The sequence below is a fragment of the Lepidochelys kempii genome, chromosome 2, assembly GCF_965140265.1.
Source record: "Lepidochelys kempii isolate rLepKem1 chromosome 2, rLepKem1.hap2, whole genome shotgun sequence".
Taxonomy (NCBI): domain Eukaryota; kingdom Metazoa; phylum Chordata; order Testudines; family Cheloniidae; genus Lepidochelys; species Lepidochelys kempii.
The window spans coordinates 138,098,536-138,123,385 of NC_133257.1; the positions used below are offsets into that span (position 1 = coordinate 138,098,536).

The following is a 24,850-nucleotide window of genomic DNA, read 5'->3' on the forward strand; positions in this document are numbered from 1 at the left end:
AGGAGTTAATGTAATTTGGATGTCATTTTCAAAAATAGCTCAGATGCTGTATCCTTAGACAGCATGCAGAAAAGAAGGTGAATCCTCAACTCGCTTTTGTAAACCTTCCTTCAACTCGTAATGACATCCAGCGGAAATGCTTTTTCTTAAATAGTTATGCCAGTGTGCAGGAGCCAAGACCTTAAACATGGTGGGTTGTGCTGGAGAACTCCCCAAGACAGACAGATGAATGAAAAGGGTGCAAAGAGAAGGCATCTCTTTAGGCATTTAATAAAACTGATCTAAAGTATGCCAGGTGATTTTATATCTAGCTGTCAGTTAAGGTTATTCTAGCAGGCTGGAAAGACAAGAGTAACAGCATGGCACTCGAAGCGGTTTATGCCCATTTCCTAACTAGACAGGGAGGCGTTCATGATGTAGATCAGCTTTAACTATCTGTATTTAATTATCATGCCTTTTCAGTAGGGCTGTCGCTTAATTGCAGTTAACTCACATGATTAACTGAAAAAAAAAAATCAAAAAAATTAATCGCGATTAAAAAATTCATCACAATTAATGGCAGTTTTAATTGCACTGTTAAACAATAGAATACCAATTGACATTTATTAAATATTTTGGACATTTTTCTATATTTTCATATATATTGTATTCGGTGTTGTAATTGAAACCAAAGTGTATATTATTTTTGATCATCTTTACAGTACAAATATTTGTAACAAAGAAATAGTATTTTTCAATTCACCTCTTACAATTACTGTAGTGCAATCTCTTTGTCATGAAAGTAAAACTTACAAATGTAGATTTATTTGTTACATAACTGCACTCAAAAACAAAACAATGTAAAACTTCAGAACCTACAAGTCCACTCAGTACTATTTCTTGCTCAGCCGATTGTTTACAAGTTTCTTTACATTTACAGAAGATAATGCTGCCCTCTTCTTATTTACAGTGCCACCAGAAAGCGAGAACAGGCATTTGCATGGCACTTTTGTAGCTGGCATAGCAAGGTATTTACCTGCTATATATACTAAACATTTGTATGTCCTTTCATGCTTCGGCCACCATTCCAGAGGACATGCTGATGACTAAGGCTACGTTTTAGTCATGGGTATTTTTAGAAAAAGTCTTGGACAGGTCATAGGTAATAAATAAAAATTCACAGTTATACCCCTAACTAAATCTTGGGCGGGAGGCCACGGGTGCAGTCCAAGGGCGCTGTGGCCCACGTGGCCCAGGACCCCCGCTGGTGCTGGGGGGATGGTTGGCGGGACTGGCTGGGACTCCCTTCCTGGCTCCGCGTGTCCCTGCAGCTCCTAGGTGGCGGAAGGGCTGGGGGCTCTGCCTGCTGCTCCTGCCACAAGCCCCTGCTGCGCAGCTCCCATTGGCTGGGAACCACAGCCAATGGGAGCTGCGGGTGCAGGCAGCACACAGAGCTCCCTGGCCCCTCCTCCACCTAGGAGCTGCAGGGCCATGCCAGTGGGAGCTGGGAAACCCCCACCCTGAGGTAAGCGCCCCCCACATTCCCCAACCCTCTGCCCCAGCCCTGAGCCCTTCCTACAAACCCAAACTGCTGCTGCTGGCCCAGGGGCTTCCCGGCTCAGGCAGCCCCTGAGTCAGCACCAGCCGCTGCAGAAGTCACGGAGGTCACGGAATCAGGCTCACAGCCTTATTGATGATGCTTGTTAAAAAAACAATGTGTTAATTAATTTTATGACCGAACTCTTGGGGAAGAACTGTATGACCCCTGCTGTTTTACCTGCATTCTGCCATATATTTCGTGTTATAGCAGTCTCGGGTGATGACCCAGCACATGTTGTTTGTTTTAAGAACACTTTCCCTGCAGATTTGACAAAACGCAAAGAAGGTACCAATGTGAGATTTCTAAAAATAGCTATAACACTTGACCCAAGGTTTAAGAATCTGAAGTGCCTTCCAAAACCTGAGAGGGACAGGGTGTAGAGCATGCTTTCTGAAGTCTTAAAAGAGTAACGCTCCAATGAGGAAACTACAGAACTCGAACCACCAAAAAAGAAAATCAACCCTTTTGATGGTGGCATCTGACTCGGATAATGAAAATGAATATGCGTCGGTCCGCACGGCTTTGGATTGTTATTGAGCAGAAACCCTCATTAGCATGGACGCATGTCCTCTGGAATGGTGGCTGAAGCATGAAGGGACATATGAATCTTTAGCACATCTGGCAAATAAGTATCTTGTGATGCTGGCTACAACAGTGCCATGGGAACGCCTCTTCTCACTTTCAGGTGATATTGTAAACAACAAGAGGGCAGCATTATCTCCTGAAAACGTAAACGAACTTGTTTGTCTGAGTGATTGGCTGAACAAAAAGTAGGACTGAGTGGATTTGCAGACACTAAAATTTTACATTATTTTATTTTTGAATGCAGGGTTTTTTTGTATATAATTCTACATTTGTAAGTTCAACTTTCATGATAAAGAGATTGCACTTCAGTACTTGTATTAGGTGAATTGAAAAATACTATTTCTTTTATTTTTTTTTACAGTGCAAATACTTGTAATCAAAAAATAAATATAAAGTGGTATTCTATTATTAACAGTGTGATTAATCGCTTGGCAGCCCTATTTTTCAGAGATTCTGCAGTAGCTGTCACCTTCATGAGCCATCCCTCAAGAAAATGAACACCTGTTATGTATTTATATAGCACAATATATTATGTATCTAGATTTCGTACAAAAGTTAAGTGTGAATTAAATAAAATAGCACAGATTCATAGCCACCACCAATAGAAGAAAATGGACAAGGGCTACCAGGTAACTGGTAAAAGTAGGAGGCTACAATGGTCTCATGTGAGCTGGCTGAAATATAAAGGCCTTATTTCAGCCTTGACTTATTCTACCAGCAGGCTCAGGAGGGCATGGTAAGGAAGGAATTTCTACAGACTTGGTCCCTGAACCAAGGAAGCTGATGCATAGCTCAATTAAGATGCAACCTCCATAAGGATAAAAAGTTAACTCGGCTTTGTAGAAGAAACACATGGCTAACAGACTCTTGCCCTATATACCATACATGTATCTTGGGCAGAGACCATTATGCACAATTGGACATCTCTCAGCCACAGTTGCAAAAAAAAAAAAAAAGGAATAGTTGAGTCAGAATCCAATCCACAAATATACAAGGGAATAAATACAAAACATTTGTCAGCGTCCAAGGTTTTTTAAGATGACAATCTTTTGCCCTACAAGTGGACTGTTAAAGGTAACTGGAATCGAAATCCTATACCTGTGGGGTAAATGTTCTTGTGTGTGCAACACAGATCACGAGAGATTTTAGCTAGCAGGGAAGAAAGGATAGGCTCTAGTGCTGCTTCTTTGAAGGGAAAATTGGTCAATTTGATAGTAACTGTTACTACTCACTTGTGGCTTGTGCGTGTAATACTGAAAATTTTGTCCATGTGTGTTACAATCACCATATTTTGAGATATAGTCATACCTAAGGCTATGATTTTGTCACTGAAGTCATGGAATCCATGACTTCCAGAGACCTCTATGATTTCAGCCCATGGTGGCTAGGAGTTGCAGGGTCACCCTGCCACGGTGACCTTGCAGCTCTGTGCTGCTTCAGGCAGCGGAGGGACCCTGCAGCTCAGTACCATCTCAGGGGGCGGGGGGATCTCGCAGCTCCTGGCCATCTTGGGCAGTGGGTGCCCCTAGAGCTCTGAGCCCCCATAGGCGGTGGGGGCCACTGGAGCTCTGAGCCACAGCCCCCACAGTTGCCCAGCTGCCACGGGTGGTGTGGGGACTTCGCAACTCCACATTTTGTCATGGATATTTTTAGTAAAATCAGGGACAGGTCACAGGCTTCCATTAATTTTTCTTTATTGCCTATCCATTACTCTTACTAAAAATATCTGTGATCAAATATTAGCCTTTTTCATAACTGCCAAAGAAAGCATTTTAACCTATAGCCAATGTAACAAATCCCCTTTGCATTTGCATTGATGGGATACATAAACATACTGCAGGCCCTTATTATAGAAGACCAATGCTATCCAGTACAGTGAGCAGATGAAAATGTCAATCTTTCACCAGACTATTTAACCTGTGATGACACTGAAGTCTGCTGACATTACAGGGAATTATGAACACTTTTTGCATATTGTGTGCTAGCTTATTCCATGATTCCTTTGAGCAGTCCTGGGGAGTTGGAATCTGAATTACCCTGGAGAAACAGCATAGGAGGAAAAAAGGACAGATCACCTGCCTGAACTTGTCAGCTCCTTAGCTGAAAGTGAATAGTTCAGCATTTAATAGAGGCTCCAGGTGATTGAGCAATGTAGCCAGGTGGGATTTCAAGGGGTTGATGCCTTCTCATTTTTTTTTTGTAGAGTTGACTCTGATAACCCCAGGTGTGGCCAGGTTCTCTGATCAAAGGAAAAACGTGAATAACTTGAAGTGTACGTAGGGAATAAGTACATTTCATCTGCAGTCACTCTTACAGGACATAATGCATCTCATAGCAAAAAACTGTCATATGCCCGCACACAAGTGAACAGCAGGAGTATGTGACGGACATTACATTCATTGTTATGTTAAGACCTGAAGTATAAAAATCAACGGTCTTATTTGGAATACACAAAGCAGGGAAGCATGTTTGTTGCCTGCTTATATTTGGTTTAGAGAAGGGAAAAAATCTTGAAGGGTGTGCCTGTCTTGGCAATCACCACAGAACCAGAAGTTAGAGATGAAAAAAAAGACTTATTAGGTCATCTTGTCTATCCTTTTGCCAGTGAAGGATTGTTTCCTACAGTATATTTAAGCACTTTGTCCAGTCTAGTTTTTCAAGTCTCAAGCAATAGATATTCCACCCTTTCCCCGAGGAGATTATTTTTCAATCTAGTAGAGCTCAGCATCAGGAAATTTTTCCTTATTATTCAGCTTAATTTTTTTCCTTTGTTCAGTTTCATTACATTACACCTAAAAATATTCCTCTGGTTGCCTAGATCAGAGGTTCTCAAACATGTGAGGTGAGGTGGTGGCCTTGGGAGGAACAGGGTGTAGGTGGAGGGGGGCAGTGGGGTGAGAAAACGGGGTGGGAGGAATTTGGGATGTGCAGGGCTGCGGCAGACAGAGAAAGAGGCAACTTTCCCCAGCTCCAGGGCTGTGGCTGCCGGGGAGAGATGGCCCTCCTTCCCAGCCTCAGCTCTGTGGCTGCTGTGACGGGGGAGAGAGGGCACATCCATCGAATTAGAAAGGTAAGACTACTGATATTAAAATATGAATTGTGTGCTTTTATTTGTAGAACAAAAAAAGTTTATTATTGAGGTGGTTTTTTTATATAGCGCTTTTATCCAAAGCACTTTACAATAATTAGCTAACAGTACAAACAACAGTTGGAAAGATCATTAAGTGGTCCGCCAAGACCTGCAGCAATTTTCAAGTGGTCCACGGAAAAAAAAAAAGTTTGAGAACCACCAGCCTAGATCAATTCCTCTGTCCCAGATGTTTACACCCTTCCAATACTTTCACCCTGTTCTCTCTTGGGGCATGGCTACACTTGCGAGTTAGAGCGCATTAAAGCAGCACTGGGCTCCCTAGCTCACTACCTGTCCACACTGGGAAGGCACGTACAGTGCTCTGACTCCATGACTAGAGCGCTCCTGGTACTCCACCTCAGGGAGAAGATTAACACTTGTTGCACCTTGGCTGAAATGCCCAGGTATCAGTATGAACGAGGTGTTGCATTACTGCGCTTTGATCAGCCTCCGGAAACGTCCCATAATCCCCTTAAGTCAAGTGGCCACTCTTGTCATTGTTTTGGAATCACTGCAGGAATGCGGATATGCCCTTTGAAAGCTCCATTTCTGACTCCCGGCATGCTTATCTGCTCCAAGACAAAGCAACCATTAGTGTGGAATGCTGTGTGAGAGAGAGAGAGGCTGGGGGAATGGGGTCTGCTGCTGTCTGAACTTACAAGACAGCATGCTGACATGCTCTCAGCCCCCCAAAAACCTACTCTCTTCCCCCCCCCACATACACACAACACACTCCCTGTCACACTCCACCTCCCCCTCCCCCTCCCCCCATTTGAAAAGCACACTGCAGTCACTTGCATGCTGGGATAGCTGCCCATAATGCACCGCTCCCAGTGCTGTGGCAAGTGCCACAAATGTGGCCATGCCAGTGCGCTTGAAGCTGTCAGTGTGAACACACACTGCCGCGCTTTCCCTACTGCGCTCTGGTTTAACTCAAAACACCCTACATCTGCAAGGGTAGCCATACCCTTAGTCACGTTTTGTTCTTTTAATCCTTCTACTCAAGTATCACAGTGTAAAATACCTAATGGGACTTCATCTCCAGCATCTTAATCAAAGAGGGTCTGGACTCTCTGATGCAGAAAGTAATGACTCTGAATGTGAAACAAAAGACACATTTGCTATAAATGAAAAATTAAGAGTGTGTATGGAATCCAGTGTCTGTGTATAGCCCTAAGGTTGTTTCAGTGTCTTTGAGCCCTTTATCAGGATATTGTCATGATTTTCTCATGGTGTTTCAGTTCCTGAGTAGTGGAAATGCTCTAAGACATGCTCTCAACATTACAGGTCCATAAATGGCTACCTTGTGCATTAAACAGGAAAACTAATACAAACAAAACCCACATCTTGTGAACACACAAATATTTGACTCCTCACTCACACTTTGATCAATCCACTATATTGTCTATTAAATCTGTACTTCTGATTCTGTTAATACTTCACAGTATTCTGGTTGCCTGACTGCCACCCCAGCAGTCATTAGCAAAAAACACCCAATGGGAAAACACCACAACTTCCCAATTTAAACGCTAACATTCCCCTGGTAAACAAACCAGCTTAGACAGACCTACTATATATGATTTGCCTTAGCATACATGTTTGCCAGGATAATTCGTCAATAAAACTGGCTAGCAGATAACCCTGACAGTGCAAGCGTCATGAGCAGCGTGTGTGTTGAAGCTAAGTGTCAGCTACACAAGCGTTGTTATTTTCCCCATTTTTGATGATTGGTATCACAATAGCTTTCCCTCCAAGTTGTCTGGTAACTCTCTCTCCAAGGCTTGTCTTTTCAAGCGCTATAAGCTGTGATTTCACTAATTACAACTCAATGTATTGTAAGATAATACCCAGATATATTCATTTCTTTAATGTCTTCCAAGCCTTTTTTGTGACCATGCTGTATTTCCAAGGTACACATTAGCTGTAGCTCACGAAAGCTTATGCTCAAATAAATTGGTTAGTCTCTAAGGTGCCGCAAGTCCTCCTTTTCTTTTTATTAATTCCCAGTTACACATTACTTATCTTCCAAGTTAAAGCCAGACATACAAAAGTATTCAATAGGCTCAGTCATTTCTCTCAGATCATAAGCTTTGAAAAAAAGCTCTGGTGAATAAAAACTGAATTCGTAAACATTACTGGTAATCTTACTCGATGCGAGAGCTGGTCGAAAATATTCTGAATGTTTTCCACCCAACAATGTTGATTTCACGGAAACCAGGCACGCTGGCCACCCAGCTTCCACACATGCCTGGCTTGAAACTCAGCAGCCAGGGAATGTTGGAGCCTGGGGGGCAGGGACTGGAATTATTCAAACAATCCCATTTTGGTTCTTCTGAAATGCAAGGATTTTTAAGTTTCAGAGTAACAGCCCTGTTAGTCTGTATTCGCAAAAAGAAAAGGAGGACTTGTGGCACCTTAGAGACTAACCAATTTATTTGAGCATAAACTTTCGTGAGCTACAGCTCACTTCATCGGATACATACTGTGGAATTTTTAAGATGTTCCTCCCATGGAAGATTGCACATATCTGAATTTTTGTTCTGATTAGGAATTAATGTTTTTATCTTATTTGAGAAACGTGAAGTTTTTCACAGGATGGAAATTCCAGTATCTGCACAACCTGCACCAGAACTTGAATTGTAAACATTCAGCTCAGAAGAAATGTGTCTATTGTTTCATCACCTAGCATGCATATTAAACTCATTTGTTTTAACAGGGAGAATGGTCGTCAATCTTAACTCAAACAACATGAGCATGAGTCCTTAAGTCCCAACTTTGTTTTACAATCTTCTCATTTTCATATTGATGTTTCTGTAGCCAAACAAAGGTATTGTTACATTTATGAGATTGATGTGAATACTTAAACCCGTGGTTAAAAAACTGTGTTTACTATCATGTGTTTTAATTGGTTATGTTGAATGGCTGACTGACACTGAGTTTATCAGATGGGTGTTTGATTTTTACAAACAATGGAGTGTGCCTACTTGCACCCAATCGGATATAAAAGATTTCAGAGATTTACTGATTGTTGTTCTTGCAAGCATCATTTTCACTTTTTGCAGTGGATGCATTGCTTTTTGCTTTCAATATTTTTATGCACAATTGAAAACTCAAATAAAAATCTACTCGAGAAGTTAAGTTTAAAGGAAACACTCAGAATTTAAATTTGCATGGTGTCTGGATTCATTTTTTTCTTACCAGAGCACTCAATGTGCCCAACCCTACAATGTCAAGTAGTCAATTTAAGGCACCATTGAACAGTGATATAGGTGCACTTGTTTAACAGGATGTGGGTTTAACATGTTTGAAACATTTACCTGTGCTACTTCTTCAAAGTCTTCATGGCGTTTCTGCAAAGCTCTGGCCCGATGCAGGGACTTTCCTACCCCAGTATGTTTGCTAAGGAAAGCTTCTCCATGGTTCTCAATCCAGTCCAATACCTGCAACAAAAAGACAACCATATAAAATATAGCTTCAATGCATGCCTCTCTGTTTTGCTTCCAGAGCCTGCTTCCTGCAGTGGGAGAAATAAAAAGCAATAAAACCAAGCTATCAAAGAAATTGAGGAGCAGTTAGTTAGGCAACAATCTACGAAGAACTGTATTGATAGTTCTGACGTCAGTTTTCCCTTTACAAAATTTTAATAAAGCTTACATTGAAAGCTATGTTTACAGTTACTAAACCGGTAGCCATCTAAATCGAGCAAGATTATACAGTACATGTTGACAGAGTTCCAACAAGGCCCAGCGGACTCCACAGCAAGGACAATCTAAGTTCCACAGCAGGGTCCATGGATTCTGAGCACTACGATTTGACATGCTGTAAATTCTGTAGCAATTTAGTGTAAACTCCGGTTTTTAATTAATTGAACACACAGCACAGTATGTATTTTATCTTCGCTGATGTAGAACTGATTTACATACTCTCTACATTTGTTTGTATTTATTTTTATAACTTCAGTGCACCACAAAAGTAATGAGGAGAGTTAGAGGTTTTGGCAGCTGGATATAGGGTGACCAGGCAGCAAGTGTGAAAAATCGGGACAGGGGGTAGGGGGTAATAGGACCCTATATAAGAAAAAGACCCAAAAATCAGGACTGTCCCTATAAAATTGGGACATCTGGCCACCCTAGCTGGAGAGGAGAGAGTTGGAACTTTTGGCACTGAGGGAAATGTTGGGTCTGTTACAGATAAGCATATTAGATTGATGTTTCCACTTGAAAACATTTATGTTGGCATTTAAACAGTCATTAGGCACTGAGTTAATTTTCTGTAGATAAGTGAGGGAAGTTCACATTTTTGCAGAGCAATTGTTTCAGGTTCTTTGGAGACTGGCGGTATATCTACACTGCAATAAGACACCTGTGCCAGCTGACTTGGGCTTGTGGGTCTCCGCTGCGGGGTTGTTTAACTGTGGTGCAGATGTTTGGCCTTGTGCTGCAGCCCGAGCTTTGGGATGCTCCTCCCTTGCAGGTTTCTAGAGCCCGGGCTCCAGCCTGAGCCTAAATATCTACATTGCAATTAAACAACCCCGCAGCCAGAGGCCCACGAGCCCAAGTCAGCTGACAGGAGCCAGACGCGGATGTTTAATTGCAGCTTAGAGATACCCTGAGACAACTGCAACGGTTTACCTCAATGCAAATGGAGTAACCTTCACAACCATGAGAGTTTTTTGGTGTTGTTTTTTAAATGAAAGCTTTGGGCTTGTCTACACTTACATGTTGTAGTGCTCTAACTTACTGGCTCAGGGGTGTGAAAAATCCCCCTCCCCCCCAGTGCAGCAAGTCTGAGAGCTTTAAAGCACTAGTGTGGACAGGCTCTGAGCTAATCCCCTCGTGGAGGTGGATCCCCAGGAGCGCTGGGAGAGCTCGCGACCACACTCGCACTTCAAAGCGCTGCGGCGGGAGCGCTCCCGCGGCAGCACTTTGGAAGCTTCCAGTGTAGCCATGCCCGTAAGACTCTGGGAGCATAATTCTGCAGTTTTTTGAGTCACTGAACACAAGGCCTTGAATAATTTGACATTTTTTCTGTAATAAACCAACAATGGACTTCACATGATCAAAAAGAACATTTTAATGGATAGCACATTTAAGTTCTACTTCTCAAGAGAGTTCCTAGCCTCCTAGAGTGTAGTAAGATCAATGGAAGGGTCAGCAATCAAGAAGCCAATCCTAGGATCCTTGCATATTTTCACTGAAAGGTATTAATGTTATAAGTTATGTCTGTATCACAGGTTTTAATTAAAAAAAATTAGGCTCTCAAAGACAAAAATGATCAATTATGCTATTAATAAGCTAGATCTTTAAACCACACACGACAGTGCCTGCGCCAAGAACTTTGTACAACTGAACTCCATACTGCACAACAGCTTCTACATGTAACAGTATTCTCTACAGTGTTACACACATCCTCTTCATGGTGGTAGAAAAGGGACATCTTTCAGTTGCCATTTAAACGCACGAAACTTAAGTTTATTACTTTAAATCTTTCAATGAAAATTTAAACATTAGAAAGACTTTATATAGTATTTAATTCCATATAAGCCAAATCATTCCACAAGTCCAAGACTGCTACACAGAACAAGGAGAAACTTCACAGGAGTGATACAATACACATCTTCCAGAATTCAACTTAACCAGGAGGAATCTTATATATATCTCCTATATAATCTCCTATACAATACTACGTAACACAGCCTTCGTCGTAAGTTTTATTTAAGGGCTTCCTTAGAAGTGCACACCCACAGGTCCCCCCGAGATACACTTTCTGGTAGTTTTTTTTCTTTATACCGCATTTAAAAGTTATATTTAGTTTTTAAAAGGTGCAGTTATTAACTGGAAAGAGTGACAACGCTGGTACAGTGGTCTATACATACATTTAAGAGCTGTATGGATCTACATTTGTGACTTCACTTTACATACTCTTACCGCAATACAAAGTAGGTAATTTGTTCATGTGCATTTGTCTTTCCTTTATGTGAAGTTTAAAGCCATAATATTTTATGAAGATAACAAATTCTGAAATGTTATCCATTTTCTTTATTATAGTAATGATATAAACTAACATTAGAGCTAGGGGATGGGCTGTCTACTTTTAGCTCACCATTTACACAATTGTGATAGTTTACTATCCTTCCAGATAGCTGCCTTCTTTTCAAGTTTTATATAAACTTATGAATTAACCTGAACCCTAAGTAGGGAGCTATCTGGAAAAATAATAAATTACCACAGCTGTACTGCTTCTTAAGGCACACCATCAGCTTAATTAGTGAACATCTGTGTTACTGCAGCACCTAGGAGCTAGGGCATTGGTCACAAAGCAAATAACGGGCAGAGCAGGAAACAGACTGCAGTAGCATCCAGAATCCCTGCTCTAGCCACTACTCAACTTTCATTCCATGCATTCGCTTCCAGAAAAGCCCGGTGCTATTCACAACTGTGTGACTATAGCTTGAAATAGAATACAAGTCAGATGCAATTAAAAAGAATTCACCACAATGATTTGTTAAGGCACCTCTAACTTTAAGTTCGATGTGATGGGGTGTTCACCCCTTGCCAGCCCTGAAGGGACCACAGTGTCTCAGAAAGGGCCAATTAACCTTCACAGTTGCATCTGCAGGGAGGCCTGACATTTACAAACACTAATTACAGATGAGGCCCAGCTGGGATAGGTTTATAAAAAGAGGAAGTTTGCTAATAGCAAATGGGGCTGCAGTCACTCTCTGGGCCTAGTGAGGTGAGAAGGAGGGAACCCAGGGCGGAAGAGAAGCCCTGGGATCCTAATCCTGAGGGAAGGGGTTTACCCAAAACGGGAGAGGAGAAGAAAGCCAGCAGGGGATAGAATAGGAAGAAGCCCCGGAAAACATCAGCCAGGGTAGAGACGGTGTTGACCTTGACTGCTGATTACAGGATCCCTGGGCTGAAAATGGGAGTAGCAGGCGAGCCCGTGTTCCCCTACCAGCCACTGGGAAGTGGCTCAGGACCGGTGAAGACACCATCTGGACAATTGGACTGGCAAGACATCAATACCCTGGAAGGGGAAAACTACACAGTGAGCCAGCTGGAGGGCTGAGTCATGGAGAGAACAGATGAGGCCAGACAAGAGCTGATCCCCAGACCCACCGCCAGTGGTGAGTGAACCCTTTTACAGTCTGCTTACCTGTATGATCACAATTTAAGTAGTTAACATTTACTCCAGTGAAAGTCTACACTAAGTTATTTTGAGATATTTTGTCTAATTTCTTAAATCTACCTGCTAGAATTCTATACATTATCTCACCTTGTTTACACAATCTGTCAACTTTACTGACTAAATTAAGTTTTTCACGGCTCTTAACTCCTCTTGGCATCTCACAGCCACTACAGTTATGAGGTGGAGGGCTGGGATTCTTTTCTGGCTTGTGCATGACCTTCAAATTTTCTTGCTAAAGTTCCAATCCTGTAACTGTATACTCATGGATAATTTAATGCATGCATATAATTCCAAACTACATTTTTAAATTTAAATGGATTTTTATTTGATGGTGGTGCATACCTCAGAAGGAGCCCTTTCTGACTTTGAGATCTGAGTTGGCAAGACTGGCAGTTAGAAAAAAATCTGCTCAAGTTTGTCAACTGATTTCCAGATCACATTTTCTTGACACACACAGTATGCAATCGCATGATGCCACATTCACAGCCACTTAAGATTAGAAACGCTTCAAAAAATCACTCTGGGACATGTGTCTGGGGTCCAACACTAAAGAGACAATAGAGAAAAACAATATTGCTGTTAAATAATTTTTCCTAAAAAATTTATACATCAAATTTACCAGTTTTATAGTTTATTCTTGGATTGTCTTTAATTTTGTTCTTTGAAAGCGAAAGGGTAACTGGAGATGGTGCAGAAAAAAGTGTAATTAAGAAACATGGTCATGCCTAGTATGCATTCACAATGATTACATTTTCTTCATAACGATTTAATAAAATCCATTTATAAAATTTGTACTTAAAGGTGGTTGAAACAAAAGACTGATTTTCTCTCTGGCCTTGAAACACATCTATTAAAAACACAGACACTGAAAGCAGTAGAATTTCTCCTTCAGTTTAGTTTAACAAATAAAGAGAACAGTTTTAAACCTTACTGTAAAGCTAGGCTTGGCAGAATTGGGGGCGGGGGTTGTTAGTTGGGTTTTTTTTAAATAATTTTGACAGATATCAGTATTTTAAAGCTTTTTTATTTTTATCCATATAAATGTTCACAGTTGTGGGAAATCAGGGGGCCAGGTCAGACAATAATTATTTAATGACAGTAGACACAGATTCGAAAAGTTAACGCTTTATAACTGTTAAAACAGTCACCATATACATGTCAAAATATAAAAAATAAATATCCTTAAATCAAACCCTCAAAGTTCTCAAGCAGCATTTTTGTTACTTTGCCTATCTGTAAATTTCATTTATTGTTAATGGAAATTTTTCTTCATTTGTTAGTGTGTGTATGGTGAAATCAAGGTTTATTGACATTACTGATAAAAATCTAACCTTTTCAATCCTAACTACTGTTAATATCCCATAATACCCTCTTGGAAACAAAACCACAAACCAAACTTTGAATTTATAATAGCTCATACTTTCTAATTATTTCAAGATTTGTATCTTTAGCAACAATAACAGAACAGTCCCTACTTGAGAAATCTCAATGACAATTTCAAGACCATGCACCTTCAGAAAAATGATGCATTAAGTGGAAAGCAGTTGGGCTGTTGCCTGTCTTGTGCAGAAGTTCATATTTTGATCTATATTAAGACTGATAGGCATTTAGAACGATGAATATCCATACAACATTCATCTCTAAGAACTTCATCACACGCCCACAATTTTTACTTGACTTTACCAACTTCTAAAGCAGCCATATGTCTTACCAGGTCCACTGAGAGCCCAGAAGGCAGATACAAGCTTTGAACCTACAATCAGGCAAAACTCCAATAGTATCTATTCTGGGCACTAGTTTGTAACTGAAAGCCAGTTTCAAAACCACACATAATTGTAAGTAAAAGGTCCAACATACCACAATTGTACTACTGTAATTAAAAGCAGTAATGAAAGCAAGATTTTGTTCAGTTCCATGCATTCTGTACAGATGCACTCACTTCATTAGCACATTCCAGTGCATTTCCCTTATTTCCAAAGAGCTCCAATTTAATTTAAATCTGTCCAAAATAACATTTTCAAGAATTCCATGTACTGTAGTGGCTTACTTGACATCCCTGTACTACTTGTGCTGGTCAGATGAAGTTACACAGCCTTCAAACAGGGAAGTTCAGTCGCATGCCCTCCTCCCCAGAAGACTGTAGAAGGAAATGAAAATCTCTGATATTAGCCAGGCTTGTTGCATAAACACATGGCTGCACAAAATGAGGAAGACACTGAAGATTCTGTCATATGTAGGGAGAATGAAGCCCAGAGACTGGGACTGAAAGACTTTTCAATGGTCTACCTACAGTTGGTGCGCATCTCTATATGCAATAATTTTAAAAAATCAAGACCGATGCTTAAGTGGACAGAAACACCTCGGTCAGCAGGAATAAGGAGGAAAATCATGTGTCAATGAGTACCTACTGGTGATGCATTTTCAGAGTTCCTGGCTAGTTTCAAGGAGGCCATTCTCCTAACATTTCAGATGTGAAACTAAGGTGAACTAAGAATGCAGAAGGGTTATGATTATAAAGACAAATTCTGCTCTCAATTGCATTAGACTTCCAGAGTTAATTCAGATTTACATAGATTTTACTGACAACAGAATCTGGCCAACAGAGGAGTAAGTGGAAAGCACTGAATATAGGACTGAGGCAGACTCTGCACTCCACACAGTGATCGTGATGCCCTGACTTTCCAAATGGTGCAGGTGGGGTGATTCCCTCGGGGGAAAAAGTAAATGATCTATGAATAAAGCCACAAAAACTGAGCAACACTACTTTCCCCAAAGTGAACCTAGCACTACTTCACATCTTTGTACTAGGGCTGTAGATTAATCGCAGTTAACTCATGCAATTAACTCAAAAAAATTAATCGCGATTAATCGGTTTTAATCACACTGTTAAACAATAGAATTAACTGAAATTTATAAAATATTGTGGCTGTTTGCCTACATTTTCATATATATTATATTCTATGTTGTAACTGAAACCAGTGTATATTTATTATATTTGCACTGTAAAAATGATAAAACAAAAGAAATAGTATTTTTCAATTCACCTCATACAAGTTGTGTAGTATAACCTGTCATGAAAATGCAACTTACAAATGTAGATTTTTTTTGGTTACATGACTGCACTCAAAAACAAAACAATGTAAAACTTCAGAGCCTACAAGTCCACTCAGTCCTACTTCTTTTTCAGTCAATCACTCAGAGACAAACAAGTCTGCTTACATTTACAGGAGATAATGCTGCCCTCTTCTTACTTAGAGTGCCACCAGAAAGTGAGAATAGGCATTGTAAGGTATTTACATGCCAGATATGCTAAACAGAAGTCTTTAAAGAGCAACACTCTGATGCAGAAACTACAGAACCCAAAACATCAAAAAAGAAAACAACCTTCCGCTGGTGGCATCTGACTCAGATAATGAAAATGAACATGCATCAGTCCATACTACTTTGGATTGTTATCGAGCAGAACCTGTCATCGGCATGGACCCATGTCCCCTGGAATGGTGGTTGAAACATGAAGGGACGTCAAGAATTATAACATTCAAAAACCAGTCGGAAAACATTTCAATCTCTCTGGTCATTCGATTACAGACCTAAAAGTCGCAATTCTGAACAAAAAAACTTCAAAAACAGACTCCAATGAGAGACTGCTGAATTGGAATTAATTTGCAAACTGGACACCATTAAATTAGTCTTGAATAAAGACTGGGAGTGGATGTGTCATTACACAAAGTAAAATTATTTTCCCATGTTTATCTCCCCTCCCCCCCCCCCCCCGACTGTTCCTCACACGTTCTTGTCAACTGCTGGAAATGGCCCACCCTGATTATCACTACAAAAGGTTTTTTTTTCTCTCTCCTGCTGGTAATAGCTCACCTTACCTGATCACTCTTGTTACACTGTGTATGGTAACACCCACTGTTCCATGTTCTCTGTGTATATAAAATCTCCCCGCTGTATTTTTCACTGCATGCATCCGATGAAGTGAGCTGTAACTCATGAAAACTTATGCTCAAAGAAATTTGTTAGTCTCTAAGGTGCCACAAGTACTCCTTTTCTTTAGGGCATTTGACATGTAAATATCTTGTGACACTGGCTACAACAGTGCCTTGTGAATGCCTGTTCTCACTTTCAGGTGACACTGTAAATAAGAAGTGGGCAGCATTATCTCCTGCAAATGTAAACAAACTTACTTGTCTGAGCAATTGGCTGACCAAGAAGTAGGACTGAGTGGACTTGCAGCCTCTAAAAATTTGGATTGTTTTATTTTTGAATGCAGGTTTTTTTGTACATAATGCTACATTTGTAAGTTCAACTTCCATGACAAAGTGATGGCACTACAGTACTTGTATTAGGTGAGTTAAAAAATACTATTTCTTTTGGGGGGTTTTTTTTACAGTAAAAATACTTGTAATCAAAAATAAATATGAAGTGAACACTGTACACTTCGTATTCTGTGTTGTAACTGAAATCAATATATTTGAAAATGTAGAAAACATCCAAAAATATTTAAATAAATGCTAGTCAAGTTTTTTAATCACTCAATTAATCACAATTAATTTTTTTAATCGCTTGACAGCCCTACTTTGTACTCATCTTTCCAACTTTAGTTCCTATTTTAATCTCCTCAGTTGCAGTGCAGTATCTGGTATAGCTTCCCAGAGAGTCACATGGTTCCACAGCTAATCTTGGAAAATATTTCAGTAAGGATTCAGTTCAGGAAGGTAACTGCTTGTAGAAGTATAATCACTTTTAAATGTGAGTAATCCTGCCAACAACAGTTCTGCCTATCCCCTTCTAGAGCTGTCAGTGGGGCCTTCTGCGCAACAGTGTACCATTTGAGCCAAAGGAGCCGCTTCATTAGCGGCCTTTTAACTTTTTATGTTGATTAGCCACAATCCTACCCTGAGCAGAGTTTTGGCTCCAGGAAGGAAGATCCAGAGACTCCATGAAGTCCACTAAGGACTAGACTGCTGTGACTGAAAGTACATGGAAGGCACTCCAATATTATGGTGAGGGGGAACAGTATAAGACCTTCAGAGAGAGAAGGACAGAGACCCATATTGCAATACCATGTGTTACACAAACACTATCCAAAGTTGTGCTTAACAGTAGTAGTCTCAAAGATCTCAAAGGGCCTACTCTTAGAGGTCCTTTTGATGGTGATATGCTGAAAACTGTGTTAAAATGATAAGATATCAGTTTAAATTTTCAGGGGTTTTCCAAATCATCCTTGTAGCTAGGGGGGTTGGTAGGGAATGTGCGATCTGGGTCTTTAGCAGTGAGTGTGCAAAGAATTAGTTTAGAGCAAAGTGGGGTAAGTTATGCCTTGCTACCTTAAGGAGAAGCCTGTTTTCTCTGTTTTTGGTTCTTGTGTAGTAGGGTTTGGGATTCTGAGAAGTAAATGTTATGTTGCAACCTTCCAGAAAGAGGGGTTTTTTTGGTTTTTATAGTTTTACTGAACTTCTCTGTCCATGAACATAACACCACCAACGTCCTGGGAGTTCTGTTTAATGAGATTGTACTGCATGACTTAAATGCTTACTTTTTTCCCCACAATCATTGATTTCAAATGAGATTGATGACTGTGTAAAAATAGTAATTTAGAAACGTGTTACTGCAATTTTAGATCAAAATTTGTAATTAACTGCATTACAAAACTTCTTTTTTTAAAAAATGCTACTACTGGTAAAGGCTTTTATTTGAATTTTATATAACTGTTGTAGGCAATAAACCAAATATTGAAAGTTATGGCCCAAATCCTGCAAACAGGTACACAAGTTTAAACATACGCATAGTTCTATTGACATCAATGGACTTCTTACCTAAACTTTAATCGTGCTTAAGTGTTTGCAGTAACTGGAGCAAAACATTATTAAATTTAATATTATTTATTAAAAACGTTGTGGTATACATTCTTTGTCACTTCACAACAAAATCAATTCTGTTTTACCTATGAAAAGTTTAGACTTTCAAAATATTAACGAACTTATTGTGTACTTAATACACAATTTTTTTTCCAAAATAGGAGCCTGAAGTTTAGCTCTGAAGCCAAGAGTTAAACATGGAAGATGGGATTTTTCTTAAGCACCTAGATATCCTATTATTGTAGCATTGACTGAGAAGCACAAGTCCCATAACTTGAAGCTGAAAGGCTTGATGTGTGATTACAGCCTGGTCAAAGCATTTCTGCTTTCTTGTGGAAACTCAATACATCAGAAAGCAGTGCAATGGCTATTTGCTTATCAATTTTCTATTTATGTTACTCCCACACTAAGGAAGTTATTGAGGTCCTGGATTTGTCTTTATCAACACTGACAACACTTCAAATGTGCATTTCCTTGGTAGAAAATAACTATGTAAAACCTAATATTTTACTAGCAATTAGGAAACCATGCATCCACTTTAGCAAGTTAAGACACTAATATGCAGAGGTGTCTAAGTGACTAGCTACATGTAAATAAAAAATGTGATTTAAATTGAAAAAACATTTTATTTATGCCTGTACTCTGTTCGTTTTTACAGTACATCAACCACCACCTGAAAAGAGCAAGATAAAAGCTTCCAAAAGGGAGTCTGAGTAAATGATCAGAAGTGTTTATCAGTGCATTATAAACACAACTCCATAGGAGAATGCTTGATTTATAATTTCCCTATTTACTTCAAAATTTCAAGTTCAGCAGCAAGTTTTAAAAATCCAAGGCCCCTGAGGAAATTGCTATTTTAAAAATGCTCTTGGGTTACAAAAGTTTCCAATACTTTTCTAGGATCTGCAGACATCTCTTTACACATAAAAACAGAGACAGTAATAACGCCCTTCCCATATTTTTTTAATTGCATTTGTTGTGTTGACATTCATATTACAAGTACAATATTTTTCTAAGCCTGTAAATAAATATGCATGTTATTTATTGAACACTCACTTGCTGGTACTTCTATCAACAACACTAACCACTCTCCTGTTATCTTTTTTCCACACATTTTATGCTTCAATACCAAGAGACCAAGTTAGTCCAGTACTTATAGCTTTCATTAAGAAAATGCTGTTAAGCATATTTCCATTTCTCTGATTTATGTATGAGAGTTTTCCCTATCATTCTATTTTCTCCACTATTTTATGAGACATTCCTACATCATTCATAAAAATCCATCCCTTCAGCCTTATCTGCACCACTGATCTATTTTTTATTTCCATACTGAACATTCAGTGCACCTTATGGTATTTAAGATATGTGTTCAATATTTTCATGTTGAGATGGTATGCATTCCTTTCCCATTTGTTGCTCTCATCCTTAAGGAATCTGGAGCTTTGATAAATAAATATAAACCGTTAAATTTAAAGAAGTTAACAATATCCAAATGAGATTAAATAAATAAATAAGTGTGTGTGTGTGCGTGTGCGTGTGAGAGAGATTCACAAAATCTTAGGTCTGCTGATCCATACAAGCCCATTGGTTGAGAGGGCAAGACACACTGTTTGTCCAAGGAACCACAAAGCACACAGCAAGGTGCATGAGTATGAGAATTAAAACTTCAAATTTCTCTTACACTTCACAGACAAATGAATGTTATCAGACTGAGTGCTCTCTTCTTAATTTGGACTGCAGTGACATTTGTTACAGGCTGTGCAGAAATCTTGGTTAAAAAGCAGTTCATTCAGCTAACAAGCTACTATTTTCTCTTATTTCCCCTTCTTAGCAGGGCCTGGGCTACTTTAAGATGGCAATATGCATCACATCTCTAATCAAAATAAAGGTCGGTTACTGTGAAAAATAAGCAAAGCTTCACGATTGGGCTGTGATCTGCTTTTCAATCACAGAACCATTTGGGTCATAAAGGCAGACCACTAGTTCACTTAGCCCTTCCAATCTAACTGTAACAGAATTAATTTGATTATCAAAATCACCTCTGGGAGATAGCCTACTTTTTAATAATTGGTAATAATAAATACTATGCAATAATGATAGCCTTGCCTTGAAATATAATTGGTTACTGCTGCTAGGTTGCTGAAACCCTGCTATGTGACGGCATGCACAGGCCATTTGTCTTTTCTAGACTGAACATGCCCATTTCAACCCATTTTTCCGTTTCATTTTCCAGACCTTTCATTGTTTTGTTGTGTTGCTGTGATCCCCCAATTTTTTCTCCCTCACCTCCCCCGAATTATTTTGTCATATTTGCTACAAATAACACAGAAAAAATGTTAAATTTACCGAATACCTTCACATTTAAATAAGTCTCAAGTTTTCAAATAAACTAAGCCTACCAATTGCTGTGAAACCCTTTCCCATAGCAATTAGAAAAGGCAGGGGGAACCTGCATGTCCCACAATAGTGACATAATTAAGTTGTGACACAATGAAGGTAATCATCATTTCAGGTCTGACTTTCTGTATCCAATACACAACTAAGAGTGGCATTCCCTTTTAAAAAAAGATTCATTGAGCAATCGTCCCTGTAGGGGTCAGAGAAAGCAGGAAGAGCAACCACACGCAGCATACGCACAGGTCAAAACGCTACCCAAAGTAAATACATATTTAAGAGGAAATACAAGAAAAACTCAAATTTCTTTCTGGCATATAGACTATTAACATCCATTTTCAAGCCAAAGTATTATTAAGTATTTTATTGACCAAACTTCAGTAAATGTGTCCAGCAACAAGAATTTACCCTCTCTGACATAACACATTTTTGCCAGGTATTTTGTCCACCACCACCTTCAATTTCACGGTCTTTTTCTTTCAACACAGCTGAAAAACTGTAATTCACCCAGAATTGATGCCTGCTGCATTTTATTACATTGAAGCCTTCTTTGTCAAAGCCAGATCTGTTGCTTGCCTTCCCTAGAAACAGTACTTGCCTTTAAACTATATTATTTGAGCTAAAAAGTCCAGATCTAATCTCTTGCACCTCCAGATGCCAGAGATCTCTGTTCAGGGCAGTAACAGACAACATGTTCAAAGTGAGGCTCGGCACACAACTCTTCCTGTGTCGATCCACTTATCCAAAGTCACTACTTGGATAATGTCTGCTAGGCCTATCTTCTCTCAGCTGACTGGCAACTCAGTTCTGTTGTTTTGCCCAGAAACTTTTTCTTCTGACCCAATGTCGCCAAGTTATCTTGGCACCACTCCCATATAGTCCATGTTTACTCCTGGGGGAATTCGGCGCCACTGTGCAAGGCAGACTTTTGCAGAAATTAATGTTGGGTGTGTAGAATTTCCTTTTCCCCCCACAGAAATGGTCAGATCATTTCCTTTACCATATTCTTCTATCTATTGCAAAAACCCAAACGAAACAAAAACAAAAACACAAACACTTTCCACCGTTATAAAGCACCAATTTTAATTGTGTTGCTGCCTCAGCTGAGTTTTGCACTCATTGCCAAACCCGTCCAAGGTGCATACTTCGTTTTACTCCCAACAGCTCTTATCCAGTATTTTGTGAAAGGCAGATGTATGTGAGAATTTCATTTACAAGTCATTTTTTTAATCATTTTTAATCTTAATCGACATGCAAATCAGTACCCATAATACAGTGGAATGTGTGGCCAAATCGCCAAACTAACCCCATAATCACAAGCTGTTGATTTATGAACAGATTTATGTTATATCAACTAAAATCCACTTTCAGTAAAACTTAATCATCTATATCTTTTATAAAAGAAACTATAAGCATAAACATGGCCTAATTTCTTTGTCAATTTAGCCCAAAGATGAGTAATGAGTCTCTTTGCTGTGCAATATTTTCTGTATAGTTCTTTTCAGAAACAAGAGAGTCTGCTTCAGCCACACTTCTGTGAATTTTTTTTTTCATTCTGAATCCAGTATCAATTAAATTTTTCTGATATAGATTTGGCTTCAGATTGCCATTTGCTCTAAAACTGTGCCACCACAAACAAATAACCCACCCTGTGTGTTCTGAACTGTGTGGTATTGAAGTGTACTACTCATAAATTGTCAGAAGAAATGTCTTCACATTAAATGAGAATTATGCATTGTTCTAAAGATTGACAACGATTGGCAGTTGCTACAGAGTAATACTCAATGACCCTTCCCTTCCTTCCCCCCCGAAACACAGTACCCAAAGACAAAAAAGCCAGGTGTGGTACTCCTACTACAGCACTTCCTTCCAGCCTTGAAGCAACCAACCTTGCCTAAGAACACAATGCCTATTCCCTGTGCTGTGCAGCCACCCTGCAGTGCCAACACTGGCTATCTGGGTAAGATGAAATCCACCACTTGCCTGATTCCGTAAGGATGCCTGACAAAGCAGCAACTTGATCTTGGAGCATGTGTACTGCCAGGGCTCGCCTAAATCTATCTTGAATAAACTCAAGAACTGTGGTAATGATGCAGATGTAGGGATGAGACTGGATACGAATGGGAGAGCCTCAGCCAGGCCATTGGATGGCCTGTATTAGCAGATTTGTTTATGGAAGCTAAAACTGTGGATATTACCTTTCTGAATAACCTTTTCGGCTTAAGAGGCTCTGTTCAAGAACCAGGTAGCTAAGCTAGACTGTCTGGATTCTGATGCATGAGTGGCTCTATGTAATATCATATACCTTCTAGATGGAAAGCAGATAGGAAATCTTTGTATCATGTCAAGGAGACCAGAAAACAAAGGTGTTGTTGGCCAGAATGGGGATATCGGAATTACCAGTGCTGCTTGTCTTCTGAATCCCTTTTGGCCATCTTTGTTACGAGGCATCTGCTGCCTTGGCTTTGTGATCCCATCAGCAAAAGAAGAACCTGAAACCTTGTGATAAAGGTCGTAGGCAAACCCATCGACTGTTGGGAAACCAAAATCCTTTACCAGGAAACTGAACACCTGTGGATGCAGTTACTATTCTGGATGATCCAACTTTGCCTGCTGAGCCAGTTAGCCATAACATTCTATTTTGCCTTTGATGTGAAGGGAATGAGTAGACTGTAAATTGTTCCCTGCCCAAGTCGATGACAAGGTAAATTTCTTTTTTGCAGGACTGTAGACCTTGCTCCCCTTTGTCTGTAGACAAATGACATGATTGAGGTGTTGTCTATCATGATCTGCACAAGGGAAGTCCCAGTATGGGAGCAAAGCTGTGAGACCACGTTGCATTGCCCTGGATTCTTGTCAGTTTATGTTGTGCGTGTTCTCTTGTTTCAGATCCTTTGGAGAGTCCTTGATTCCATGTAAGCACACCATCCCTCTAGGCTGGCATATGTAGTGATAACTGTCCTGACTGGTTCTCCTATTGGAAAACCCGACTTCAATCTGCTTGGACATGTCCACCATCTGAGTGACCTGAGAATCCTCCTGGGGAGAAAACCCTTTTCTGAGGAGTAGAGGAGAGATACTTGGAAGAAGAAGACGACGACGCTCCAGTGGCCTCATGTGAGCAATAGCCCACTGAGAATATCCACATGGGAGACCACTGATCCCAGAAGAGAAAGGATTGTGGCAAGGGGTAGTCCCCATTGAAAGGCTGACTATTTTGAAAAGATTTCTCAGCTTCTCTGGACTTTCATGCAATAAGGCAGTGGCTCTCAACCTTTCCAGACTACTGTACCCCTGTCAGGAGTTTGATTTTTCCTGTGTCTCCCCCTCACCCACCCCCCAAGCTTCACCTCACTTAAAGACTTCTTCCTTACAAAATCAGGCGTACAAAATATAAAAGTGTCACAGCACTCTATTACTGAAAAATTGCTGACTTTCCCATTTTTACTATATCATTCTAAAAGAAATCAAATGGAATATAAATACACTGAAATATAAGTACATAGTATATAGAGCAGTATAAACAAGTCATTGTATGAAATTTTAGTTTGTTCTGACTTTGATAGTACTTTTTGTGTAGCCTGTTAAAACTAGGCAAATATCTAGATGAGTGATGAACTTTGTAGAAGATGGGGGACACATGGAGACTGAGTTAAGAGACTCAAATCATAAAACCATTGCTTCGCAGCAACCCTATTGCTTGGGTATTGCCATCTAGGACTGACTCAGGACAGAGATCACCCAGGAGAGGGTAGACAGAGCAGCTCTCAGACAGCACTACGTCAGTGGTTTTCAAACTTTTGTACTGGTGACCTCTTTCACATAGCAAGCCTCTGAGTGCGACTCCCCTAATAAATTAAAAATACTTTTAAATATATTTAACACCATTATAAATGCTGGAGGCAAAGCAGGGTTTGGGGTGGAGGCTGACCGCTCGTGACCCCCTGAGGGGTCCCAGCCCCCCCAGTTCGAGAACCCCTGCACTACATGCACTTTTTATAAGCTTTTGCAGTGCTGATCCTGAACCAAAGGCCACGGACGGATATTTGTAGTGTTGTGTACTTAAGAGTTAACAGTCTATTGAATCAGGATAGAGAGACAGGCCTC

General features: G+C 40.0%; 1 protein-coding gene across 6 annotated transcripts in view; it reads right to left on the bottom strand.

Moving 5' to 3' along the window:
* TRIO (trio Rho guanine nucleotide exchange factor) overlaps nucleotides 1-24,850 on the bottom strand; it is a 402,095-nt gene that overhangs the window by 198,991 nt on the left and 178,254 nt on the right. For all 6 annotated transcript variants that reach the window (XM_073332315.1, XM_073332317.1, XM_073332318.1 and 3 more), the window contains one exon: nucleotides 8,612-8,734. In XM_073332315.1, the coding sequence (XP_073188416.1) occupies nucleotides 8,612-8,734 (123 nt within the window). The remainder of the gene's footprint in view (nucleotides 1-8,611; nucleotides 8,735-24,850) is intronic.